The 26,505-nt window shown below is 43.1% G+C and overlaps 1 protein-coding gene across 17 annotated transcripts in view; it reads right to left on the bottom strand.

The window, feature by feature from the left end:
• LOC115087704 (cyclic AMP-dependent transcription factor ATF-7) overlaps positions 1–26,505 on the bottom strand; it is a 624,371-nt gene that overhangs the window by 289,438 nt on the left and 308,428 nt on the right. For all 17 annotated transcript variants that reach the window (XR_003855588.1, XR_003855586.1, XR_003855591.1 and 14 more), the window contains one exon: positions 15,805–15,939. Coding sequence is in view for 2 of the 17 variants with exons in the window: in XM_029595199.1 (XP_029451059.1) it covers positions 15,805–15,939 (135 nt within the window). In the remaining 15 variants the exon portion in view is untranslated. The remainder of the gene's footprint in view (positions 1–15,804; positions 15,940–26,505) is intronic.

Below are 26,505 nucleotides of genomic sequence, written 5' to 3'. Positions count from 1 at the left end.
AAGTAGAGTGTCTCAGGGATCTGTAGTGGGATCTGTACTTTTCAATATATTTATAAATGATCTGGAAAGAAATTTGACGAGTGAGGTAATCAAATTTGCAGATGATACAAAATTATTCAGAGTAGTTAAATCACAAGCAGATTGTGATAAATTTCAGGAAGATCTGGTGAGACTGGAAAATTGGTCATCCAAATGGCAGATGAAGTTTAATGTGGATCAGTGCAAGGTGATACATACAAGGAAAAATAACCCATGCTATAGTTATACAATGTTAGGTTCCATATTAAGAGCTACCACCCAAGAAAGAGATCTAGGCGTCATAGTGGATAACACATTGAAATCGTCGGTTCAGTGTGCTGCGGCAGTAAAAAAGTTAACAGAATGTTGGGAATTATTAGAAAGGGAATGGTGAATAAAACATAAAATGTCATAATGCCTCTGTATCGCTCCATGGTGAGGCCACACCTTGAATATTGTTTCCAATTCTGGTTGGTGCATCTAAAAAAATATATAGTTGCGAAGGAGAAGGTACATCAAATGGAGAAGGCGATCAAAATGATAAAGGGGATGGAACAGCTCCCCTATGAGGAAAGACTAAAGAGGTAAGGACTTTTCAGCTTGGAGAAGAGATGGCTGAGGGGGGATATGCTAGAGGTGTTTAAAATCATGAGAGGTCTAGAACTGATAAATGCGAATCGGTTATTTATTCTTTCGGATAATAGAAACACTAGGGAGCACTCCATGAAGTTAGCATGTTGCACATTTAAAACTAATCAGAGAAAGTTCTTTCACTCAATGCACAATTAAACTCTGGAATTTGTTGCCGGAGGATGTGGTTAGTGCAGTTAGTGTAGCTGTGTTTAAAGAAGGATTGGATAAGTTCTTGGAGGAGAAGTCCATTACCTGCTATTAAGTTGACTTAGAAAATAGCCACTGCTTTTACTAGCAATAGTAACATGGAATAGACTTAGTTTTTGGATACTTGGCAGGGTCTTATGGCCTAGATTGGCCACTGTTGGTAACAGGATGCTGGGCTTGGTGGACCTTTGGTCTGACCCAGTATGGCATGTTCTTATGTTCTACTGTACTTTAATACTGTCAGGGATCCCCAAACACAACCTCATAACATATAAATGAAAGGCAGTCTTGGGGCTTGCAGGCAGATGCCATTCTACAGTGATTTTCATAAGCAAACAGAATGCAAGGACAGAAATCTCACAGCTGTCATTTTTCTTCAATTTTAGGAAAAAAGCGTAAGCGGTTTGAAAATGAAGATGAAATTTATCTCCTATTTGGCAGTGCAGCATTCCAACCACTAGGCCCCGTCCATTTTCTGTTTTAGTCCAGATGTGTATATCAGTCAGAGAAACCTTTTTCGCAAAGTTCTCTTCAGCCAGCTGTTATGGGATGCAAGCCAGCATTGCTCTTCATAAAACAGAACAAAAACCATTTTTAATTTGTGGAAAGATTTTCACTGGGTTAATTGTCTTTGGCAGAATCCAACTGAAGACTAGGCCTCCGCTGAATATACTGAAGACTGGAATATACCAGTGGATGTTAAGATAACATTAAAAGCTAAAGACAGAGTTTAATCAATGTGTGTATACTACTGTTCTGTATTGTGAACAGCTAGGGAGAGGAAAACAGTTACTTTGGCTGCTGCATTTAGCTAATGTAATTCTATGTTTAACTTTTTGTAAGCCATTTCAAGTATAATTTGTTATGAAGAAGCGGAATAAAAATAAATTACATAAATGTGAGCTGTGGCTTGAAGAACTTGCTTTAGTGTTTCAGGTGATGTGTGCCCAAGAGCAGGGAAGGCTGAGAAACGAAGCTGTGCAAAGGAAGTGCAGTAGGCGTTACCAAAGATGACATATCTACTGTTCAAGAAGTCTTTATTCAAAAAGATTTGTACTTCTAAATACAGTACTTAGCCGAACACTACAGAGTTCTAAATATTGTGCCCTGCTAAATGGTTAAGTTGTAGCAGAGTAAAAAAAAAAAAAAAAAGGCAGGGCTTAAATTTACCCATCTAATGCCAAATATCAGTGCTGGTGGGTAAAGTTATCTAGATAATTGATCGGAGAAATAGCAGGCTTAAAATTAACCAAATAACTGTGTCAAGTGGGTATCTATCTCCCCTCCTCTAATCACTTACCTTACAAAAAGTTGTTGGCCAAATTCCTATCTCCCCAACCCCTAAAAGCGACCTAAGCCACAGAAGTGATAGCTCCTAGCACATTAGTATGAAATTTATTCGCTTCATTTCAGGTGAAAATACCAATGGTTAGACTCTTCACTGACAGCTGTCAGTGAAGAAACAATCCCATTTCAGAACTGTTACTAACAGTAACATGGAATAGACTTAGTTTTTGGGTACTTGCCAGGTTCTTATGGCCTGGATTGGCCACTGTTGGAAACAGGATGCTGGGCTTGATGTACACTTTTCTAAGTCAACTTAATTAATAGCAGGTAATGGACTTCTCATCCAAGAACTTATCCAATGCTTTTTTAAACACGGTTACATTAACTGCACTAACCACATCCTATGGCAATAAACTCCAGAGTTTAATTGTGCGTTGAGTGAAAAAGAACTTTCTCCAATTAGTTTTAAATGTGCCACATGCTAACTTCATGGAGTGCCCCCTAGTCAATTATCTGAAAGAGTAAACAGCCGATTTACATTTACCCATTCTAGACCTCTCATGATTTTAAACACCTCTATCATATCCCCCCCTCAGCCGTCTCTTCTCCAAGCTGAAAAGTCCTAACCTCTTTAGTCTTTCCTCATAGGGGAGCTGTTCCATTCCCCTTATTTTGGTTGCCCTACTCTGTACCTTCTCCATCGCAGCTATATCTTTTTTGAGATGCGGTGACCAGAATTGTACACAGTATTCAAGGTGCGGTCTCACCATGGAGCGATACAGAAACATTATTTATTTATTTTATTTATTTAAAAATGTTTGTATACCGCTTTTACAATTTGAAGATTAATCAAAACGGTTAACAAAAAACATACATAATCTATAATTAGAACTAAAAATAAAATTAACATATCAAACATAGTACCTTCATAAATTTTTTTTTAAATTATGTAAGATAAATTAAATGAAGGGAAATATAAGGAAAGCAAAATTGCTTACCTTGTAATAGGTGTTATCCCAGGACAGCAGGATGTAGTCCTCACATATGGGTGATGTCACCGAACGGAGCCCAGGCGGGAAAGCTTTCTGTCAAAGTTTCTAGAAACTTTTGACTGGCCCTGTGAGGCCACTGAGCATGCTCAGCATGCTATGATATTCTCTGCCACAGGTGTCTCTCTTCAGTCTGTTATATAGCATGAAGCGATAGCAAAAAATAAAATAATAAAAGGTATGAGACCCAACTCCGCGGGGTGGCGGGTGGGTTCTGTGAGGACTACATCCTGCTGTCCTGGGATAACACCTATTACAAGGTAAGCAATTTTGCTTTATCCCAGGACAAGCAGGATGCTAGTCCTCACATATGGGTGAATAGCAAGCTAGAGGCTGAGTCATGTGGTTACAGTGAGTATTGTTGTTGAATGAGTCAGCCGAGGATCCCAGAACATTGGATGTAGGAGGAGTTGGGATTAAACAGGAAACAAGTTCTTTAAGACAGATTGTCCGTAGGCTGAATCTTGTCTTCCTTCTTTGTCTAAGCAGTAGTGAGCTGCAAGGTGTGAAGAGAACTCCATGTTGCTGCTTTGCATATGTCTAAGATTGGCACTGAACGAAAATGTGCTACTGAAGTTGACATTGCTCTTACTGAATGTGCCTTTACTCGCCCTTGAAGAGGAAGGCCCACTTGTTCATAGCAGAACTCTATGCAATTTGCTATCCAATTGGATAAGGTATGTTTACCCACTGCTTTACCTGGCTTGTTTGGATCATAGGAAACAAAAAGTTGAGTGGATTTCCTATGGACTGCAGTACGGCTTAGATAGAAAGCAAGTGTACGTTTACAGTCCAGGGTGTGCAATGCTGATTCCCCTGGATGGGAATGAGGCCTTGGAAAGAATGTGGGTAAATTTATGGATTGGTTCAAGTGAAATTCCGTAACTACTTTGGGAAGGAATTTTGGATGTGTACGGAGAACCACTCTGTCATGTAAGAACTTTGTATAAGGTTCGTATGTGACAAGTGCTTGTAACTCACTAACCCTTCTAGCTGAAGTAATGGCTATGAGGAAGATAGTTTTCCATGTGAGGAATTTAAGATTACAAGAGTCGATGGGTTCAAAAGGGGAGCGCATGAGTCTTGTTAGTACCAAATTCAGGTCCCAGCTTGGGACGGGTTTTCGAATTGGTGGTTTGAGGTGAGTTAGACCTCTCATAAATCTACTTATGAGAGGTTGTGTAGATATAGGTGCATCTGCTATCTTGTTATGGTAAGCAGAGATTGCACTTAAATGTACTCTTACCGATGAAGTCTCGAGACCAGATTCTGAAAGATGGTATAAGTAGTCTAGTAGAGAAGTTGCGGGGCAAGCAAAAGGATTTATATCCTTTGTTGAGCACCACAAAGAGAATCTCTTCCATTTAGAAGCATAGTTTTTTCGCGTGGAAGGTTTACATGAAGCTATAAGCACTTGAGATATATGAGAGGAAAGATTGAGTGGTTGTAAAATCAAGCTTTCAACATCCATGCTGTCAGAGACAGGGACTGGAGGTTGGGATGTCTCAACCGACCCTGATCTTGAGTTATGAGAGTGGGAGCTACTCCTAGACAAATTGGATCTCTGACTGAGAGGTCTAGAAGTGTGGGAAACCATACTTGTCGAGGCCAATGCGGGGCTATGAGAATCATGGCCCCCCTGTCCTGTTGTAGCTTCACTAGAGTTTTGGTTATGAGCGGTATTGGAGGATACGCGTATAGCAGGCCTGAGTTCCAAGGGCGAGCAAAGGCGTCCTTGGCTGGTTGGTTCTTCTGTATGTGTAAAGAACAGAAGTTGTCCACTTTGTGATTCAGAGGTGATGCAAAGAGGTCTATGTTTGGTTGACCCCAGCGTTGAAATATCCTGGTTGCTATTGCAGGATCCAGGGACCATTCGTGTGGTTGGAAGTGACGGCTGAGTCGGTCCGCCACTACATTGTGAATGCCTGCCAGATAAGTGGCTCGTAGGGACATTGAGTGATGCAAGGCCCAGCCCCAAATCTGTGCTGCTTCCTGACAAAGGAGATAGGAGCCCGTACCTCCTTGTTTGTTGATGTACCACATGGCTACTGTGTTGTCTGTCTGAATGAGAACAGTCTTGTGTGAAAGGCAATCCTGGAACGCATGCAGTGCGTAATGTATCGCTCGAAGTTCCAGAAAATTGATTTGATATGTTGCTTCGAGTTTTGTCCAAGTCCCTTGTGTGTGGAGATTGTCTACATGAGCTCCCCATCCCAAGGTGGAGGCATCCGTAGTTAAAGTAGTCTGTGGGACTGGTTGTTGGAAAGGTAGGCCTTTGCACAGGTTGTCCATGTTGGTCCACCAAAGTAGAGATGATCTTAGTTGGTGGGTCACTTGAATTGGATAGTGTAATGGTTGAATTGCTTGGATCCATTGTGACCTTAGAGTCCATTGAGTTACTCTCATAGCTAGCCTTGCCATAGGAGTAACATGAACTGTTGATGCCATGTGGCCTAACAGAATCAGAAACTGATGAGCTGTGGTTTGTGTCCGTAAGGAGATGGACCTTGCTAGCTGAATAAGGGTTTCTGCCCGTTCTATGGGTAGAATGGCCTTTGCTTGGATTGTGTTCAAATCTGCTCCTATGAATTGAAGCAGATGAGTTGGAGTGAGATGGGATTTTTGATAATTGATGAGAAATCCCAGGGAGTGAAGGAGAGCAATTGTTCGGTTGAGAGAAGTTATTGCTCCTTGTTGAGATGGACTCTTTATGAGCCAGTCGTCTAGGTATGGGAAGACATGGACACCTTCTTTGTGTAAGTGTCCTGCTATTACTGCTAGACATTTGGTGAAGACTCTGGGAGCAGATGCCAGTCCAAATGGGAGAACTCTGTATTGGTAATGTTGAAGACCCACTGTGAAGCGCAGGTATTTGCGATGAGGAGGGTATATTGGAATGTGAGCATAAGCATCTTGAAGATCCAGAGAACAAAGCCAATCCTTTGCTTGAAGAAGTGGAAGCATGGTGCCTAGAGAAACCATCCTGAACTTTTCTTTCTTTAGAAATTTGTTGAGATTTCTGAGGTCTAGGATGGGACGTAGGCCTCCTGTTTTCTTTGGAATGAGGAAATATTTGGAGTAGAATCCCCTGCCCTTCTGCTTCCGAGGTACTGGTTGGATGGCCTTGGATGTCAGAAGGGTGGATAATTCTGTTTGTAATTGATGAAGTTGAGATTTTTGTTGTTGGCATGATGTTGGTGAAAATTATGGAGGAATTGAAGTGAAATTTAGTTTGTAACCTCGGGCAACTATTGAAAGAACCCATTGATCTGAGGTTATGTTTTGCCAATTTTCGTGAAAAAGGGATATTCTGCCTCCAACTGGTAGGTTTGGTTTGGGATTGCAAGGTTGAATCTGTTCTCTGGTGTAATCCTCAAAAGCCTGTTGCAGGCCCTGTTTGCGCAGGTGGTTGTGGGCGGGCGGGTCTGGATTGTCTGGCTTGAGAACGCTGAGTTGGCCTAGTGGATCTACCTCTATTTGTTGGTTGGTAGTATTTGCGTGGCCTATAGTAAGAGCGTCTTACATCTCTCCGTGGAGGACGACGAGAAGGCTGGACAACAGGTTCTTGTGGAGTCTGAGACAGTTGTTTTAGTGTCTCCGTGTGTTCCTTGAGCTGTTGAACCGCTTCTTGAATTTTATCTCCAAAGAGATTGTCACCAAGACAGGGAAGGTCAACAAGCTTATCTTGAACCTCAAGCCTGAGGTCAGATGCCTTGAGCCAGGCTCACCGGCGAGCAGTGATTCCTGCTGCTGCTGTTCTTGAAGCAGTTTCGAAGTTGTCAAACTGCTCTCACTTCATGTTTTCCTGCTTCAAGACCTTTTGATATAATTTCTTGAGCAGGCTCTTGAAATTGAGTTGGTAAGGAAGTGATGAATTGTTCCATCTCTTTCCAGAGATTTCTTTGATATTGAGTTATATAGAGTTGATATGCCGAGATTTTAGTACTCAGCATGGAACTCTGATAAATCTTCTTACCCAATGTGTCTAGGAACCTGTGCTCCCTGCCTGGTGGGATGGAGGAGTGTGGACGCACACGTTTAGATTTCTTCTGTGCTGATTCCACAACGACAGATTGATGGGGCAATTGTTGTTTATGGTACCCAGGAGCTGGTTGAACAATGTAAGTAGTTTCCACCCTTTTGTTCACTGCAGGTATGGAAGCTGGGTGTTCCCAGATTCTTTTTTGAAGGTCCAGTAACACCTCATGTACAGGTATTGCTAGTACCTGTTTGGGTGGATCCACAAACTGTAGTACTTCGAGAGTTTGTGTTCTGGTATCCTCCTCAGCAGCCAATTTAAATGGAATGGAATCAGACATAGTTTGTATAAAAGATGAGAAGGAAAGATCTTCCGGAGGTGACTTCTTTCTTCGGTCAGGAGAAGAAGGATTGGACATGAATTCTTCTGAGGAAAATTGAGAGGGTTCATCATCCCAGGAGTCTTCTGATTCCTCTCTATAAGTTGCTGGAACTGGAGGGGCTTGCAGCCCGGAAGGTCCAGGTTGTGGATCATCGAGGAAAAAAATCAGCAGATACCTTCCTTTTTGTAATAGGTGGTAATTTGTCGATGACCTTTTGGTATCTTTGTAGGAGGCGATGATAAAAAGCTTCATCGTGGATCTCCTCCGATGGAATAGGCTGCTGCAGGGATGCAGTCGTTTGATTCGTCGATGGAATTTGAAAAATCATCGAAGTAGATTGAGTCAGTAGTCTCGGTGTAGTGGTTATAGTATCCGCCGAGGATCTTGAGGGAAAAGATGCTGTTGTCATCGGTGTTATCACCAGCATCGATGCTGAGGGTATCGGCATCGATATCGAGGGTATCGGCATCGACTCGGAGGTCGGCATCGACAGGCCTGTCGGAAGTTGTTGCTCTTGAAGAGCCTGGAAAACAGCTTGTTTAATCATTGTAGACAATTCAAGCTGTGGTGTGAACGAGGGAGCCGATGGTGTATGCGATGGAAGCGCAACGACCATCGATGACGGTGTCGATGACGGCGAAGGCCCAATCACCGGCGTGTCTTGATTCTTTGACCGCTTTGGCATCGACTCGTCCTTGGACACTGTTTCGGAGGATGATCGATGGCGATGTTTAGGTTTGGATCGTTCTGTTGACGTCGCAGAGAGTACAGAAGATGGCGAGGATGAACGGTCCCCCGATCCATTCGGACGCAGTTTTTTAAGGAGAACTTTCTTTGTTGCTCCAGCCGGAGACGACCTCGGTGCTTTTGAGGGAGAAGGAATTAGTTGAAGAGAAAAAAGGTGTTCCATCTTCTCTTGCCTGTCATTTCTGCACATTTCTCGCAGGAATTGACATCATGTTGTTCCCCGAGGCACATTACACACTCCGAATGGGGATCGGTAATAGACATAGTTCTGTTGCAGACCGGGCATTTTTTAAAACCGGTCGCCATTTTTGATCGACGGCCGTCGATGACGAACGTGTGTGTGTGTGTGAAAAATTTTCAGCCGAAAATTTCTTAAACAGAGAGTACTCACCAGCCGGCGAGGCAGAGATCTTCCCGTGACAGAGAATATTTAGAAAAAATGACTTTTCAGTCAAAAACGAGATTCCCAACGGTAGGGCTATCGGTCCGCGGTGCGAACGGCAGCGCGGAAAAGTGAAGACTGAAGAGAGACACCTGTGGCAGAGAATATCATAGCATGCTGAGCATGCTCAGTGGCCTCACAGGGCCAGTCAAAAGTTTCTAGAAACTTTGACAGAAAGCTTTCCCGCCTGGGCTCCGTTCGGTGACGTCACCCATATGTGAGGACTAGCATCCTGCTTGTCCTGGGATAATGTAAAATTGCTATTGTGAATACTGCATTATGACATTTTCCGTTTTATTCACCATTTCCTTTCTAATAATTCCCAACATTCTGTTTTCTTTGACTGCCACAGCACACTGAACTAATGAGTTCAATGGGTTAGCCCACTATGACGCCTAGATCTCTTTCTTGGGTGGTAGCTCCTAATATGGAACCTAACATTGTGTAACTATAGCTTTATTATTTTTTTTAAATTATTTTTATGATAGGGGATGAGAGGGGATTAGCTCCTGCTTAACATGCTATGTTTTTGTTTTGTTTTTTTAATATTCAAAAACCTAGTGAACAGGAAAGTTACCTAGATAATTTTATTTGGGTGACTTTAGCAAAGTATATTCAGCAGGAAACTTACCCAGTTAAGACCCACTAAATATCCTGATCAAAGTTAGCTGATTATCTTTAACCAGCTAACTTCTAGTTCACCGCACCATTGAATATTGACCTCATACTGCAGAAACATTAGAAAACCATACCAGTTTTCTGCTATATACATCCTACCTCACTGTACTACACTGCAAGAAAAAAACCTCACATGAACAAGCAATATAAATGTGAATTACCATATTATAATTCTTTTTAATTCGTTAAAAGATGGGATGGGGATGGGTTAGGCGAGATGTTTTGTGATTATGAATGTGTGTCATCTCTAATTTGTGCAGCACAGAATGTACTGGCAGTGACCTACCCAAGTGATAAGAGCAAGGAACTGAATCCTGAATATCCAATATACAGTCCCTTCACCGTCAATGACTGTGTGACTAACAAGTTGCTCATCTTTTCTGTATATTTATGATATGTAATTTGTATATTTTATTTTATTTATCGTACATTGATATTAGTCACAGAGAAAAGCAAGTTTGCAATCATAGAGTTCTCCATAGACAGCAGGATGAATTAGCCATGACACGTGGCGACATTTTTTGATGGCACCGAATGGACCCTTCTCTCCTAGCTTAAAAAGTTTTTTCTCTACCGAGCATACCAGGGAGTTCCTATGCAGATGTTGCCTCATGAGATTTTTAGTTGATTATACAGCTTAGCTTTAACTCAGTTGTCAACTTTCTAGGGAGGTGGGCCAGTATTAAAGCTTGACTAATTCATCCTGCTGTCTACGGAGGACCCCATTTAGGGTAAGCAAACTTGCTTTCCCCACAAACAGGGCCGAATTAACCATACCATGTGGGGAGTCCCAAGCTGAAGGTTGCTGCGGAGCACTTACTAAAAAGCAACCTGAAAGCCTTCCCCCATCCCTGTGAAGAGTGGACTACTGGGTGAACAGGCTGCATAAAACTGCTTGGCCAAAGTTACTGTCACTTCTTGAAAGATTGTCCAGGTGTGAAGTGATGACCAAGTTGCAGCTTTTAAATGTCTTCAATTGGTATGGCTTGCAGATGAGCCACTGAGGCAACCATGACTCTCACTTAATGAGCGTTGACAGTATGCAATTTGGAAGCCTGCTACAGCATAGCAATGTGCGATATAGTCTACCAGCCAGTGAACAATATGTGCTTGGCAATCGCTATTCCTAGTCTGTTAGGATTGTAGGAGACAGAGTTGAGAAGCCTGATGAGGAAGAGTCCTCTTTAAATAATAAGCTAAGGCCTTTTTGTGGTTCAATGAATGTAGGGCCTTCTTCCCTTCATGAGTATGAGGTCTGGGGAAAAAATGTGGTCAATACACTGGCTTAATTCAAATGAAAAGCTGAAACCACCTTTGCAGAAAACTTGGGATGAGTGTGGAGCACTGTTTTGGAAAAACTCCATATATGGTGATTAATGAGCCAAAGCCTGAAGTTCATAGACTCTTCCGGCCAATGTTATGGAAACTATGAAAAGACTTTCCAGGTGAGCATTAAGGAAGCCAACTAATGGTTCTCAGGGCAGCTTCATTAGTTGTACCAATATGAAATTGAGGTCTTATGGCATAGGTGGCTTGGTGACCAGAAGTCTTGTATGCTATAAGCCTTTCATGAACTTTGACACTAAAGGATATATGGAGATCAGTTTCCCATCCACTTGAATATGGTAAGCTGCAATAGCACTGAGATGCACTTTGACTGATGACATACTGAGATTCGAGGAGGGGCAGAAAAGTACTGAAACCACCCTTTTGGGAACTTGCTTGACACTAAGATGAAAATCTTTTCCATTTAAAACTGATAGCTCTTCTAGTTGAAGGCTTCCTAGTGGATATTACAATATCCTCAACTTCCTTGGATGACAGTAATGAGATTAGCAAGTGTTCTATATCCATGCTGTTCAGAGAGGAAAGGTTCGGATGACAGATGACCCTCCTCCTGAGTTAAAAGTCGGCTTGGACCCCAGAGGGATTGGCAGGGTGCCTGACAACTGGACAAGACATGAGAATCGCACATGACTGGTCCAAACTGGAGCAATGAGGATCAAGCACACATGATCCAAGTGCTTTCTGTACTGTTTTGGCCACCAATAGAAGTGGTGGAAAAAATGTTCAGTAGATCTTCATCCCAATTGAGCAGAAAAGTGTCTAGAGTACATGCTTTGAAGAATGGAGCAGAATCTTTCTACTTTGCTCGGCCTCTGATGCAAATAAAATTGATCGAAAGGTGAACCCTGAGACTGAGCTGTCTGCCACTTTTTGATCTAGAGACCACTCAAGGGTCGAAATACTCTGCTGAGGAGATCCACCAATGTGTTAGCGATCCCAGTAAAGTTTAGATTGATTATAGGAAGGTTTTGTGGCTGCAAGCTCATTCCCAAATTCTCAGGGATTCCTGGCAGAAGGTCCATGATCTTGTGCCCCCTTGCTTGCTGACGTAGAACATTGCTTACTTGAATATCAGTTTGGATTATAATTCTTTTTCCCTGAAGGAGATGTGAAAAATCTCTCAATGCATGTCCGATTGCTCATAGTTCCTGAAGATCGCTTTGAAACAGACATTCTACTGACAACCAGGTTTCTTTGGTTCGGAAAGGATTGGTGCACGCTCCATCCCCTGGTGGACACTTCCGTTGCTAATGAGGTAAAAGTCAAAGGACAGCTTCCATCTCCAAGACATCTGGGTCTGGTCACCACTGGGGAGACCCCTTTGTGTCTGCTGTGACCCTCACCGGGGATGGCAAGGGCTAAAAGCAAGCAATACCACCAAGTGCAGAGAATCCCTATGTTGCGGCAGGTCATGAGGAGCACATGTACTGCTGCCACCATGTGAATCAGAATAGCCAACATCGCCTTGAATGAGACGTGATACTTTTGAAGACTACTCTGGATCAAGGTTCAAAGAGAGCATGCTTATTCTGATGAAAGGAATGCACACTCTTCCAGTGTCTATCTATTCCCCTATGAAATTGATTTTTTGGGCAGGGCAAGGTTTGATTTGGTGAAGTTGACAATGAATCCCAGAGACTGAAGAAGGTGGATTGTCTTCTGCAAGAAAACCAACACCACTGCTTGGGTTGGCTCTGTCACTAGCCAGTCATCCAGGTAGACAAATTTGCTAATGAAGCTGCGCTGGTATCTCTGCTAGGCATTTGAAGATCTTTGGGGCCACAGACAGCCCAACAGGGAGAATCTTGTATTGATAGTGAGAGGAATCAACTATTAAATGAAGGTATTGCCAGTGGGAGTGATGCAGGATTGTGTGAGCATATGTGTCTTTCAGATTCTACACACATACAATCTCCTGCTTGAATGAAGAGTAGGATGGTGTGGAGGGAGTTTGTTTTGATCTTCTCCCATAACATGCTCTTATTCAGACTTTGAAAATCTCCCTGGATGGGTCTCAATCCCCATCTTCTTTGCGCTAAGGAAACAGCGGGAGTAGAACTCCCAGCCATGGTGATTGGGAGGGACAGATTTTATTGACTGCTGGCTGAAGAGCAATTCCACTTTGAGATGGAGCTGGGTCAAGTGAGAGATCCAGGTTGAAGGCCAAATGATGCAGAAGCACAAAAAGTAACCCGACTCCACAATTTTTGAGGACCCAATAGTGCTTGGTAATTTTCCACCGCTCCTTTAGGTAAAGATGAATCCTCCCCATTACCGAATGGGTTGAAGCTTGAGGCTCAAAGATTTACCCAGGTTTGGACTGGGCTTGTTGGGTCTTCAGCCATCTCTTATGCTGTCTGCAAGCTGGAAGCTGCTGTTGTGGAAGCACAATAATGCATGATACTACTGAAATCACTGGAAGGAGTGTGTCTGGACGTAGGAGTGCTTAAAAGTGAATAAGGACACCTTGAAGAAGATGGTTGTTCAGAGCCCACCAAGAGAGACTAAATGGCAACATTCTGTGCTTTAATTTGGGCAACCATTTCTCTGAGCTGGTCTCTGAAGAGGATCTTTCCACAGAACAGGAGCTACTGGCCAATTTGTTGACCACATCCTCTTGCAGACTACTGGCTCTCAGTCAAGCCATTTGGCATGCTCCAATGGCTGCCTGCAGACATTCTAGCCATGCTATCAAACGATTCATATATGGAGCAGAGATGACAATGCTTGCACTCCTCTGTGTCCAAAAGGGCCTGCTGATAAACCATTTGTTCTCTGTTCAATGACAAACAAGGGTTGTAGCTTCTTGATGCAATCGAATAAGCATTGCACCATGTAGAATTGGTTGGCTGTGATGTGGGCACTGAGCATCAAGCTCTTAAAAACCTTTTTCCTAAAGCTGTCCAACAGTCTAGGTGGTGGGGAGGTGGAGAAAATCATCTTGTTTACTCACTTTAGCACTGACTGGTGTGCTGGTTGGACTATCCCAAACCCCAGGGTTTACTGAACTATCTTTAATATACAGGTCCACCTTCCTGGCTACTGGGAAGCAGGATGCCAGAATATCCTACATTTGTGTTTGTAAATCCTGCAGGATCAAGTACTGTAGGGCTAGGATGGAGTTTCCAGGATTTGGACAAACCCGAGGACTTCAGCATGGAGCTACTTGTCCTTGTGGATATCAACTCCCAACATTTTCTCCAACTTGTCCAAGAATTTGGAATACAAGACATCTTCTGATAGTGAAAAGTGCTCTGTGGATCAGGGAGGGGATTAGAGGGAATCTCTGTAGACCCTGCTTTGGATCAGAGATGTGAGGGAATATTCCCCAGGAACCTCCTGATGATGAAGGTGATTGGGACAGGGACCTCAGTGATCTTGGTGGGGAATATTATTGGGGCATGCTCCAGATTGTGGTGTCTTGAGCTCCCTTCTCGGACAGGCTGTACTCTGCAGCAACAGATGATCAGGGATTAGATTCTGCCCCAGGATATCTGTGGCTGGAGGTGAGACGGATTCTCCCTTAGTGGAACAAATCTGACACACACTGTACAGGAGAGACTGAAGTGTGCTCTCCTTGTCCCTAGCTGTCAGCAAGTCAAAGGAAATTGTCCTTAGTTCCACTACCTGGTCTATGGCCTGTTGTGCCTTTTGACCAGGAGACAGATGAGAAACATCTTCTTCCGAAACCATTATAGGTTTAACTTTTTGAGAATCTCCCACTGGACTCCAGGGGGTAGTTTCATCCTGTACCAAAATGAACTGTTGGCTACATGGAAACCAGCGGCACCCTGAAACATATTGGATCTGGCATCTCCAGGCAAAATCCTTGCTCAAGGAGCCTAGATTGAGATATAGCTCTCAAGATGGCGGGAGATAAGTGACGCAAATGCCCCTAGGGGCCCTCTCTTGAAGCTCGATCCAGTCTCAAATGTGTTGACAATTGGGTTCAAATTCTCCAGTTCTGTTGGGGCCCGAAGCACTGGAGGATCCGATACTGAATGCATAGATGTGGCAAATAGCTGCACTAAATGCATCAACTGCACCAAGGGCCAACAGATGACCTGTGCTTCGATGGCACCAGGATCTGATACATCGATGGTGTGAACTCTAGCTTCAGTGCTATTGGCACTAAATCATGGCATTTCTTATATGCAAATGAGCCCCACAGGGCCTACAAAGGACTTACCGAACCCTGTGCATGGTGCTTCTGTGCTTGAACCTGGTGGGGCAGAGAATCCTGAGATCTGTGCCATAGGAGGGAGAGCTTTGATGAGCTCCTGTTCAACTTGGCATGAAGGGAGCTCAAGGAGGCCCCACTAGAGAGAAGGAATGACTCAGACCTTTTACCAGTGCAAAGTTTCCATCTTTCAGGCCCTGGTTCTCTGGCTGCATCATAATTAGCTGCACTGGGATCTGGCTCAAGATGTTGTGGCTGTTATAGACATCTTCCTGCCACACATGCAGTCTTTGAAGCCACTGGGATGGACATTTTGAGAGCTAACCTTTTTTTCTTGGTAGCACTGAAAAGTGCTGCTGAGCAGCTGTTGAGGCAAATCAAAGTGAGTTTGTGAAGAAAAAAAAAAGAAATACCAAACTTTAGATGAGAGAGAAAAATGTTCATGTAAGAGCTTGGATATAAAAAAGACTGTGGGACTCATGAGGCACAGCCCATGTGGGAACTTCCTGTGCATGCTCAGTACAGGAAAAGCTCTATGAACTAGGAAAGAAGGGTCTGTTCGGCCACATCTGATGACATCACCCACATGTCATGGATAATTCAGCCTTGCTTGTCAACTGAGATTGGTAAAGATTTATAATTTCACTATCAGTACTTTGTGCTGCCAGCAATTCTGCACACCAGCCAGAAATTTCACCCTTTCAAAGATTCACAATTCCTCAAGCTACTCTTGCACAGGAAGTATTCATACTACCATTAAATAAGATAAGGATTTTCATTCAGAACTATAAACTTGAAAGGGCAATACCTCTAAATTTATACAGTCCCCAGGAGATGAGGAATGGCTGTCCCTACCTTTTCCTCAGTCTTTGGTGACCTTGGACTGGATAGAGGGCTGTCTGGAGGTGAGGAGTCGACCTCCACAGGTACCTCTTCTTTTATTTTGACATCTGGAGTTGAAGGTAAAGACATATCCAAAGGTCCAGTACTCTGTAATGCAAAATACTTTGTTAGACAGATAACTAATAATTTCTGTTTTTATTAGTACTGAATTCTGTAAAAACATGAGATGACATTAATAGCAATATGGCCAGGCTCTGATCTCACCTCCAGCAGAGATTTCATGTCAAACCTTAGGCAAGTCTCCAGCTTATTACAGATCAGTATTTCTCAAGCAGGTCCTCGGTATCTACAAATCTATCTCAAATATTTATTGTGAATATAACGAAAACCAAACTGGATAATGAGTGCTCCTGGATTGGCTTGCAAAATACTTACAGATCAAAGACTGGTCATCAGATAACATTTAGCAAAATAGGGAGATAAGGTTCCTGCCTCAGATTAAGCTTAAACACAGGAAAGATAAACTTGTTCAGTCACACAGCAATGGTGGAGGGAGTGGATATTGATCTTCAAGACTCAAGAGTTCTGTGCTCCAACCACTTGGGTAGTGAAACTGCCACTGCGTAAGTTAAACAATTATTACATTCTCCAATCAAGAACAGCAGGGGAGGGGGTCTTCCCTCTTGCCAGACAGCTTACAAAATTGTCACTAGTAAGCAGAGTTATCGACAGAACTCAGGTGCCTTCATTATTTCTACTAAAGATATCCCCTGCTGGCCTCCTCAAACATACCTCTTCATTCATTTAATTTAAAAATGACTAAAAACTACCATTTTTGAAAAAGTTTTAATATCTTCTACTGACCCAACCAAAGAGGTATAGTAGATGAGCTTCCAATACACACAGCTGATTGATTGATTTTATACTGATGCTGTAAACCGTTATGATTATCAGAATATCGGCACAAAACAATATAAATAAATAAATACTTGATTGTGGGAGACTTCGGTTTGTGTGACCTTCAATTTCTGATGACATAGAGCTAGCTGAAAGCCTCAGAGGTGCAGTGCCCTCTGGAGGCTAAATGTAGCCAATCAGCCTGGAAAGGATATACATATTAATACAGCTGCAGTGTGTGTTGTGCAGGTGATTGGGGTGAGGCAGGAGTATGATGAGAAACCATGATGCCTGTCACCATGCTCATTCCTTATCAATATATCAGAACAGGACTTCCCATGTGATGGGATAGCAAAAAGATGGTAGTAAGCAGGTGAAGAGAATAAAAGGTTGTCAGAGATACCTCCAGATCCAATCACCTAAAATGTGTTACCTGAGGGCAGAGACTTGTGTGGCTCATCAATGCCATATTAGTCTGGTGCTAATTTTTTTTTTTTTTTAGGAAAGACAGAAGATGTGGGGAAAAATACCAAAGATTAGAAGGCAAACACATATCATTAGGAATTATTAGGAAAGAAACCAAGAATAAAATGGAGAATATAATACCTCTGTATTGCTCCTTAATACGACTGTACCCAGAATACTGTGTGCAATTCTGGTCGTATTGCAAAAAAAGATACTGGAACTAGAAAAAGTATTAAGAAGGGCAACCAAATTATATAGAGGATGGAACAGCTCCCTTATGAAGCAAAGGCTAAAAGAGATTAGGACTCTTTAGCTTGGAAAAAAGAGTTCAGTTGAGAAATGATTGAGCTCTATAAAATCACGAGTGGAACAGCTAAATGCTAAACAATTGCTTACTTATTCAAAAGATTAAAAAAAACCCCAAAACTAGGAGACACTATTAAGTAGCACATTTAAAACAAACCTGAAAAAACTTTTTTTTGACTCAATGTGTAATTAAGCTTTGGAATTCATTGCTGGAGGGGTAAAGGCAGCTATTATAACTGGGTTTAAAAAAGATTTGGGCAAGCTCCTGGAGAAAAGTCCATAAACTTAACTAGGTAGACTTGGGGAAAACTAATCATCTCTGGCGTAAGCAGCATGGAATCTATCTATTTGAGATTGCGCCAGGTAGTTGTGACCTGTATTGGACACTGTTAGAAACAGGATACTGGACTTGGACCCTTAGTCTGACCAAATATGGCAGTTACACTCTCACTGCAAGACCTCTCCCACTCAAGAGAAGCAAAGCATAGCACAATAATAGTAATTCAGTTTGATGTGTGCTATTACCAAAGGAGACAAAGAAAGCATGCAAATGAGTTTGTCACAAGTCTCCTTAAAATAAAGTGCAACCAGCTGCTTATACTTGGCACCTCACAATAAGAGAGTTCTTTAAGTATATCCTCACTTTTTGTTTTAACAAGTTAGTAACTCTACTCACCTGCACGCAAAAATAAAAAATGTGAGAGCAGATCAAAATTACAAGGGAATATTTAGATGAGTACAGTGTATTAATGTTACTTGCAACTAGCACCCTTAAAGAGGGAAAGTAGCTGGCTGTGCGCTCCATGCTGGCTTCCCCAATCACCAATGTACAGTAGCACTGATCATATACAGCAGCGATTCTCAACCAATGCTGCAACACAACAGTGTCTTGCCAAGCACTGGCAGATGTGTTGTGTGCAACCCACAGCCAGCAAGGCTGAAGATCGGAGCACTAGCCACCGCTGGAGACCTGGCTGGTGGGGCTGAAGACTGGTGCTATTCAATTGGGGGCTGCTGGGTGTGAGAGGGAGGGTTCTGTGCATTCATTGTGTGTGTGGTGTGAGAGGGAGTGTGCTTCTGTGTGTGGTGTGCATGTGAGAGAGGGAGGTGCTTCTGTGTGTGGTGTGCATGTGAGAGAGGGAGGGTGCTTCTGTCTGTGTGAGAAAGAGAGCAAGTTTCTGGCTGGCTGTGGCTGTAAGAGAGTGCTTATGTGTGAGATAGAGAGAACATGTGTGTGATTGAGAGCTTGTGTGTAAGTAAGAGAGAGAGAGCATTGTGTGACAGAGAGACTGATTAGGGAGGTGACTTGGTGTGTGTGTATGAGAGCGAGAGAGTCAGTCTGGTTGTGGACCCTAAGGAAGAGGACCCAGAGGACAGCTTCAGCGGCCACTGCTGCTTCTGGTGTGGCCTACAAGGGAAAGGAGTAGGAGAACTGCTGGAGACCGTAAGTAAAGGTGGCTTTTTAAGTTCATTTTTCTTGACTGCCATTTTAATTATTTGGTATTATGTGAATTGTCTGCTGTTTTGAAATATTTTATTGGTATTTGGAGAATTTTAAATAATTTAAGAGTTTTTGTTTTTAATTGTTAGATGTGATTCTGTTCATCAGCCTTTCTGAAACATTTTTTCATATAGTTTTACAATTATTTCTTTGTGGGAATCTATAACAGTTTGGCTTGTTCTGTTTTCCTAATAGGAGGTGTATTGGTGTTTAGGGCCCGGTTTAATAATTGTAGTGTTGCCTTTTTGTAGGTAGGGTTGTTTCATTTGAGTGCATGCCATAATGTAGGTGTAACTTTGTGCATATTAGTTTGTGCACTACTGCAGATCCTAGGACAATGTTAGGTGCTATATTTCTGTTTCCATGTCTCCAGTTTTGTATTGCATGCAGAGTGGCTTTTTTTGGATTTTCATTCCAGTTTCTTTCTTCAAATTAATTTGTGGTCTTTCTGTTCTTGGTGAAGGTCAGTTCTGTGTGTGTTACTGAGGTGAGGTACTTTACCATCATGTATGCATTTGTATCAGTCTTATTTATTGTGTTTTCTCATTAGAACATGCATTGGTGGTAAACTGCTGTCTTTTTATAAGTAGGGCTGGGGATCACGTGACACCGTGAGAGCAGAAAGATGTGATCTGCTGCTCTACTGGGTCCCTCAACCACCACCCATCAAATTCGGTCAAATTACCAGGAACTAAACACCATATTCTTGCTCGGCAATAGCCGCAGATTCAGCATATCTCTGTGTTGGGGTAAGAATGTCAACACTGTCGGTACGACAACTTAGAGAAAAAGAGAAGCCGAAGCAGAGTTCCCCAAAACTGGCAGACGGCAGGATAGACGGCGTGCAGAAAGTGGCGCCGCGATAGAGATTCAAGATCTTAAGGCCATTGTGGTGGCCACCCTGGAACTGGAATTAAAAAAATTGGCCAATAAACTTGATGATATCTCTGCTTCTCTATCAGGAATCGAACGCCGAATGGCAGAGGCAGAACAGCGCATATCGGATCCACAAGATGGCCTTACAGGCACTAAATCGGATTTGCAGGGCCTTGTGGCTAAACATGAAGAGCGGCTTGAGGACTTAGAAAATCGCTCCTGCCATAATAATTTGAGACTGGTGGGCATCCCGGAGTCTGTAGAAGAACATAGGCTAGCTCCATTCTTGGAAACATGGCTCTATACAGAACTCAATTTGGAAAGTAAGTATGGAGACCTGCATATTGAGAGCGCGCACTGCGTGGGCCCCCGAGAGAACTCTGATCGTCCTCGAGTAGTTAGTCTCTGAATCCTTAACTTTGCCCAAAAAGTGGAGATACAACAGGCAATCAGAGCTGGGAAGCAACTTATGTTTGAGGGCTGGAAAATCCTGTTTCAAGATTATTCATCTAAGGTATCCTTCCTTACGCAGAGAATTTTCCCCTATCTGCTCCAAGATGTTTCAACTGGGCCTAAAGCCGGCGCTCTTATATCCAGCCAGGTTTAAAATCATTCATGAAGGAGAAATCAAATGGCTCAACACGGTGCAAGAGGCAAAAAGATTTCTAGCGGCGCAGTACCCGGAACTCCTCCCAACATGGTACTGCACATATTTCTGCCCAGGTTAGGGCACAGGTCTACTGATATGACAATCTGGTTTACCAGAGCTGGGGACTGAATACCCTGCAAACGTCCTGTTAAGGCCTGCAGACTTTATGCACTGTTGCGTCCAGGCCAGTTTGTGGTTGGTTTAATGCAAAGATTACTGCTATCATGCATGGTCAGGTATTTGCTATGCTTTAGGTATTGCAGTTTGCTCCTGCTTATATGTTTTCAATTAGCTTTTCCTCTACATGGAACAAGAGCTTGTATTTGACCTCATAAGTTTGTTTTGTATAATTGATGTGTATCATGGGTGGTGGGACTGAGACCTGGTGGTTTCTGAAGTGATCTCCACCACTAATGTGGTTGTTAGGGAAGATTAGGGTTCGGGGGGGGGGGGGGGATTATGGGACTTTGCTAGTTTTGGCAATATCATTTTCAACTCATATCAGAACACATGGGCAGACAGGTGCGTTGGGGACATGGATGTCACAGGGGGGGGCCTGGGCTGGGCAGTCCCTCCTACATACAATTGAATACATTGGTACGTATCTTTCTTCTCTTCTGGCTCTTTGGACCCATGATGTCAGGGCAACTGACCTTAATTTCTTGGAATGTATGTGGGATAAACTCCGCCATTAAACGCTCTAAAATTCTTACTGCTTTAAACAGGCAACACGCGGATATTGCCTTCCTACAGGAAACGCATCTGAATGATGCTGAACATCAAAAGCTTAGAAGAGGGTGGGTGGGAGAGGTGAAGTATGCTTCCGCAACTACACATTCAGCTGGGATGGCCATTCTGATTAGGAAAAACATCCCACTTACAATACATCGAAAAATTGCAGACTCATCAGGACGCTTTCTGATGCTATTTGCAGAACTACATCATAAACCTCTAATTCTGTGTAATGTATATGCTCTTAATTCTTACAAACATGGCTTCTTTGAATCTGTATATTCCCATCTCTGCCTCATATGGCCAATGCTATGACTGTAGGTGGAGATTTTAACTGGGTGAGGGACTCAGCTCTGGACAAATCACAACCTTCACATCCTGATAAATTGCATGCCCACAAGGGTACAGGCTATTTGGAAAAGGGATTACAGTTAGTAGATGCATGGCATCTTCTCCATCCATCTGAGAGGGATTTCACGCATCTCTCCCGAGCACACGCGTCTTATTCCAGAATTTACTATTTTCTAGTTTCCTGTCACCTATTCCCACACATCCTATCGGCTACTATACATAGTATTTCCATATCAGACCACGTGCCGATAGGGTTATACCTGTCAGATTCCTCGAGGGAAAAGGGATGTCTGACATGGAGATTCCCTTACTTTTTGGCCCAGGACTTACAATTTCAAGTTTATCTTAAAGACAAATGGCAGGCCTTTGCTAATAATAATGTAGAGCACCTTCAAGACCCTATATTTTGGCAGACGGGGAAAGCAGTGATATGGGGGGAGATTATATCCTTTGTGGCTCAAAGAAGATGGGACCTTGATAATCAACTGCTTGAGGTGGAGAAACAAATGCAAAGAGCCAAGCGTAGGCTCCTGGGTGCCAATACCAAGGCTGCTAGAGAGGATTATTTAGCTCTTCGTGCCCACTTAAATACCCTAATACATCAACGGACCAAAAAGACTTGCATATTATAAATATAAACTTTACCAATATAGTAACAACTGGTAAATATTTGGCTAATCTTGTTCGATCCATGAGGGGCTCTAGTTATATTCAAGGATTACGCACATCTGATGGAACAGTAGTTCATGCCAACAAGGATATTGCAAATGCCATGATGATGTATTATCAGGATTTATATACTTCCCAAACATCATCCTCTAATTTGATTGAACAATTTTTATACAAATTAAATCTTCCCAAATTCTCAGAGACCCAACTAGCCCAGTTAAAATCGGCCAATTTCGGAAAGGGAAATTTGCATGCAAATTAGCCGGGCCAAACCATTGAAAGCTCCCAGGCCAGATGGATTTAGTGGGGAATTCTATAAGATACTAAGTGACCCAATTTCCCAGCTACTCACACAAGTTTTCCCAGCTCTTCTAGAGAAAGGAGAATATCCTAAAGGGGAAAATGTGGCCCAAATAGTAGTTTTTCCTAAAAAGGGAAAGGACCCTATGATGTCAGCCTCTTATAGACCCATATCGCTACTAAATTTTGATCAAAAGCGCTTTGCTAAAATCTGGGCGGACAGATTGGCACCTCTCCTACCTAACTTTATTAGCCCAGTACAGGTGGGGTTTGTGCGTGGGAGACACGCTATTGCCAACGTGCGGTTAGTGATGTCAGCCATGACTTATTGCCGCCAACATCAATACCTTTTTTGGCAGTCAGCTTTGACGCTGAAAAGGCGTTTGATAGGGTAGAGTGGGACTAATTTGCCATTATGCAAGTCTTGGGGCTGGAGGATCTATTTCATAAGGCAGTGAGACTGCTATATACTAATCCCCAAGTCTTTGTGATGGCTAATCAAACCCAGGATGAATGTTTTATAACTGACCGGAGTATCCGCCAAGGCTGCCCTTTGTCTCCTCTTCTCTTTTTGTTGTTTTTGGAACCCTTTTCTATGCACGCTGCAAAACAATGAGTCCATTGCTGAGGTGCTCCTGGGGAAGTACCATTTTAAATATGCGGCTTTTGCAGATGAAATTTTGGTCTTTCTTACAACACCACACTCCTCCCTATCCTCTTTGTTGGGTGTATTTGAGCAGTTTGGGAGTTTCTCAGGTCTTAAACTCAACATAGATAAATCAGCACTAGCATACCCTTCTACTCTGGCGTCTGGATGGGGTGACAGTTTTCCCTTAAAATGGGCAGACGGTCAATTCAAATACTTGGGCGTCCACTTATCTACTGACCCAGTCGACTATTACGCCCTTAATGTAAGTCGTCTCATGACCCATACTAGGGATAAACCCCACTTCTGGAAAGGTTTATCTCTGTCATGGGGGGGGGGGGGGGTGAATTTATATAAGATGGTATTGTTCCCAAAATGGCTGTACGTATGTACTACATACTCTCCCTATATGTCTGTCACTAAAGGATCTCAACAAATTGAATTCCCTTCTTTCTAAATTTATATGGCAGGGGAAGAAACCACATATCTCTATTTCATATTTAAAATTACCTTGGGCACAGGGTGGATTGGCACTGCCAGACCTAGAAGAATACAAACTTATCAGTCTATTACGCATATTACGGGACTGGGTATACAATAAATCAGATTGTGTTCACATAGCGGGGGAAAAATCTTTGGTAGCTCCTTTATGTTTGAGATTCGTCCTCCATGCTACTCCCAAAGTACTCCCTGCGGATATACATCGCAATGCTTTAATTTCCCCCTTGAGATGGGCTTGGAAAGTTTTATTGCAGAAATGTAATCACTCTTATAGTTGTTCTCAAATTTTACCCTTGTATGGAAATCTGAAATTTATTCCAGGTAGCCACTCAAAGGACTTTCAGAAGTGGTATGCACGGGGCTTCCCCCATTTACAGCAGGTTTTGACTGAGGACATGTCTCTGCAACCCTTTGCTTCTCTAAAAGCTGCATATGACATCATGAACGCAAACTACTTTTCTTATCTGCAATTGAAACATTACGTGAGCACTCTACCTGTACAGGATCTGCACATCAACATTTTGGAGTCACTGGAGGACCTCTTCAGCCCTGAAAGGGACAAGTGCTCAGTGTCTACTTTGTGGAAGAAAACCCATACACTTGTACCTTCCCCTGAACACACTGCTGTGGTGGCTCGCTGGTCCCAGGATGGAGGACTGCCTGTCCAGGAAGATATGATTAGTTGTTGCTTTCTAAATCTGAAAGACTTGTCTGGGAATATAGCTTCAAGAATTACACCAGAAATTTCTGAGGGGAGCCTATGTGGCACAAGTGCAAGCATTTTGGGCTGGCATTACACACTCACCCCTGTGTCAGCGCTGTATGGCGGAGCAGGGCACATTGACTCATGCTTTTTGGTCCTGCTCTTTAGTGCAACAATTTTGGACCAAAGTTATGGGGTATTTCTCACATATCCTGAATCATTCTATCCCACTGGACGCAGGAGCCATCCTTTTTGAACACCTGCCCCCTACAGACCTTACATCTTGGGGTGCAGCCATACTATTTCGGAAAGCCTGCCTATTGGGCAAAATAATCTATCCTACTGATCTGGCAGGAAGCAGCAGGTCCTTCCTACTGGACATGGCGAAATTTGTTTTATACTTTGGCAGTGATGGACTATAAAGCTTCGCACCACTCCTTCAAGAAACAGGCATTTAAATTAATTTGGTTCAGTTACCTATGCTCCTTGTCACCCAGAGCCAGAAGTCTAGTCTTGAATAATGTCATATAATTTTCTGTCCTTCTTGGTGTAACATCTGCTCACTTTTCATTTTCCATGTAATGCCAAAATTGGTACATGAATAGCAAATGTTGCTTACCCTGTAACAGGTGTTCTCACAGGACAGCAGGATGTTAGTCTTCACACATGGGTGACATCATAGGATGGAGCCCAATGATGGAACACTTTTGTCAAAGTTTCTAGAACTTTGACTGGCACCTACTGGGCATGCCCAGCATGGCACTAAACCTGCAGCCAGCAGGGGTCCCTCTTCAATCTTGTTTAAAGCTACAGGAAGTGCCGAAAAATAAAATAAGAAAACGAACCCAACACCGCGGGGTGGCGGGCGGGTTTCGTGAGGACTAACATCCTGCTGTCCTGTGAGAACACCTGTTACAGGTAACCAACATTTGCTTTCTCACAGGACAAGCAGGATGGTAGTCCTCACATATGGGCGAGTACCGAGCTGAGGATGTCCGAGAAATGCACCAAATGTATCCAAGATGTGCAATAGGCACAAGTATTGGGGAGGAATTTGGTACAGGGCATCCTGAACCCTAACGGGCAGGTGGAAGGGTAGTGCTACATCAAGTTGTAAAAAGGTTGCGCAAGACAGATTGGCCGAAGATGGAATCTTGTCTTCCAGCCTTGTCTAAGCAATAATGGGCTGTAAATGTACGGCGAGAACTCCAGGTAGCAGCCCTGCAAATGTCAGGAAGCGGCACCGAGCGTAGGTGTGCTACTGAAGTCACCATGGCCCTCACAGAGTGTACTTTAACACGGTCTTGAAGTGGAATGACTGCTTGCTGATAGCAAAAGGATATGCAGTCCGCTAACCAGGAGGAGTGAGTCTGCTTACCCACAGGCTGCCCCAATTTGGTGGAATGGAAATAGACAAACAATTGAGTGCTTTTCCTGTGGGCAGCTGTACGGTCTAGATAGAATGTTAGAGCACGTTTACAATCAAGGGTATGCAGAGCCTGTTCTCCCGGATTGGAATGAGGCCTGGGAAAGAAGGTAGGTAGTATAATGGATTGATTAATGTGAAACTCCGATACTACCTTAGGTAAGAACTTAGGGTGAGTGCGGAGTACTGCCCGGTCCTGCAGAAGTTTAGTGTAAGGCGGATAGGTAACTAGGGCCTGTAACTTACTAACCCTGCGAGCAGATGTTATTGCCAAAAGAAAGATCACTTTCCATGTGAGATAGCGAAGATCACAGGACTGGAGAGGCTCGAATGGTGGTTTCATGAGCTTTCCTAAAACCAGATTGAGGTCACAAGAAGGGGCCGGAGGGCGCAGTGTAGGCTTGAGGTGAAGCAAGCCCTTCAGAAAACGTGTTACGAGGGGTTGTACTGAAAGAGGAACATCCCCGACACCTGAATGGAAGGCGGCTACCGCACTGACATGCATTCTGATGGAGGAGGTTTTTAGACCTGATTCTGATAAGTGCCAGAGATAGTCTAGAAACTTTGTGGTGGAACAGGTAAAGGGATCAATGGATTGAGAAGAACACCATGATGTAAACCTGTTCCTTTTGTAAAGATAAGATTTTCTCGTGGAAGGCTTCCGTGAAGCAATCAGGACACGGGAAACTGG

Source organism: Rhinatrema bivittatum, chromosome 3, assembly GCF_901001135.1.
Source record: "Rhinatrema bivittatum chromosome 3, aRhiBiv1.1, whole genome shotgun sequence".
NCBI lineage: Eukaryota > Metazoa > Chordata > Amphibia > Gymnophiona > Rhinatrematidae > Rhinatrema > Rhinatrema bivittatum.
This window is presented reverse-complemented; position numbering and strand designations above follow the sequence as displayed.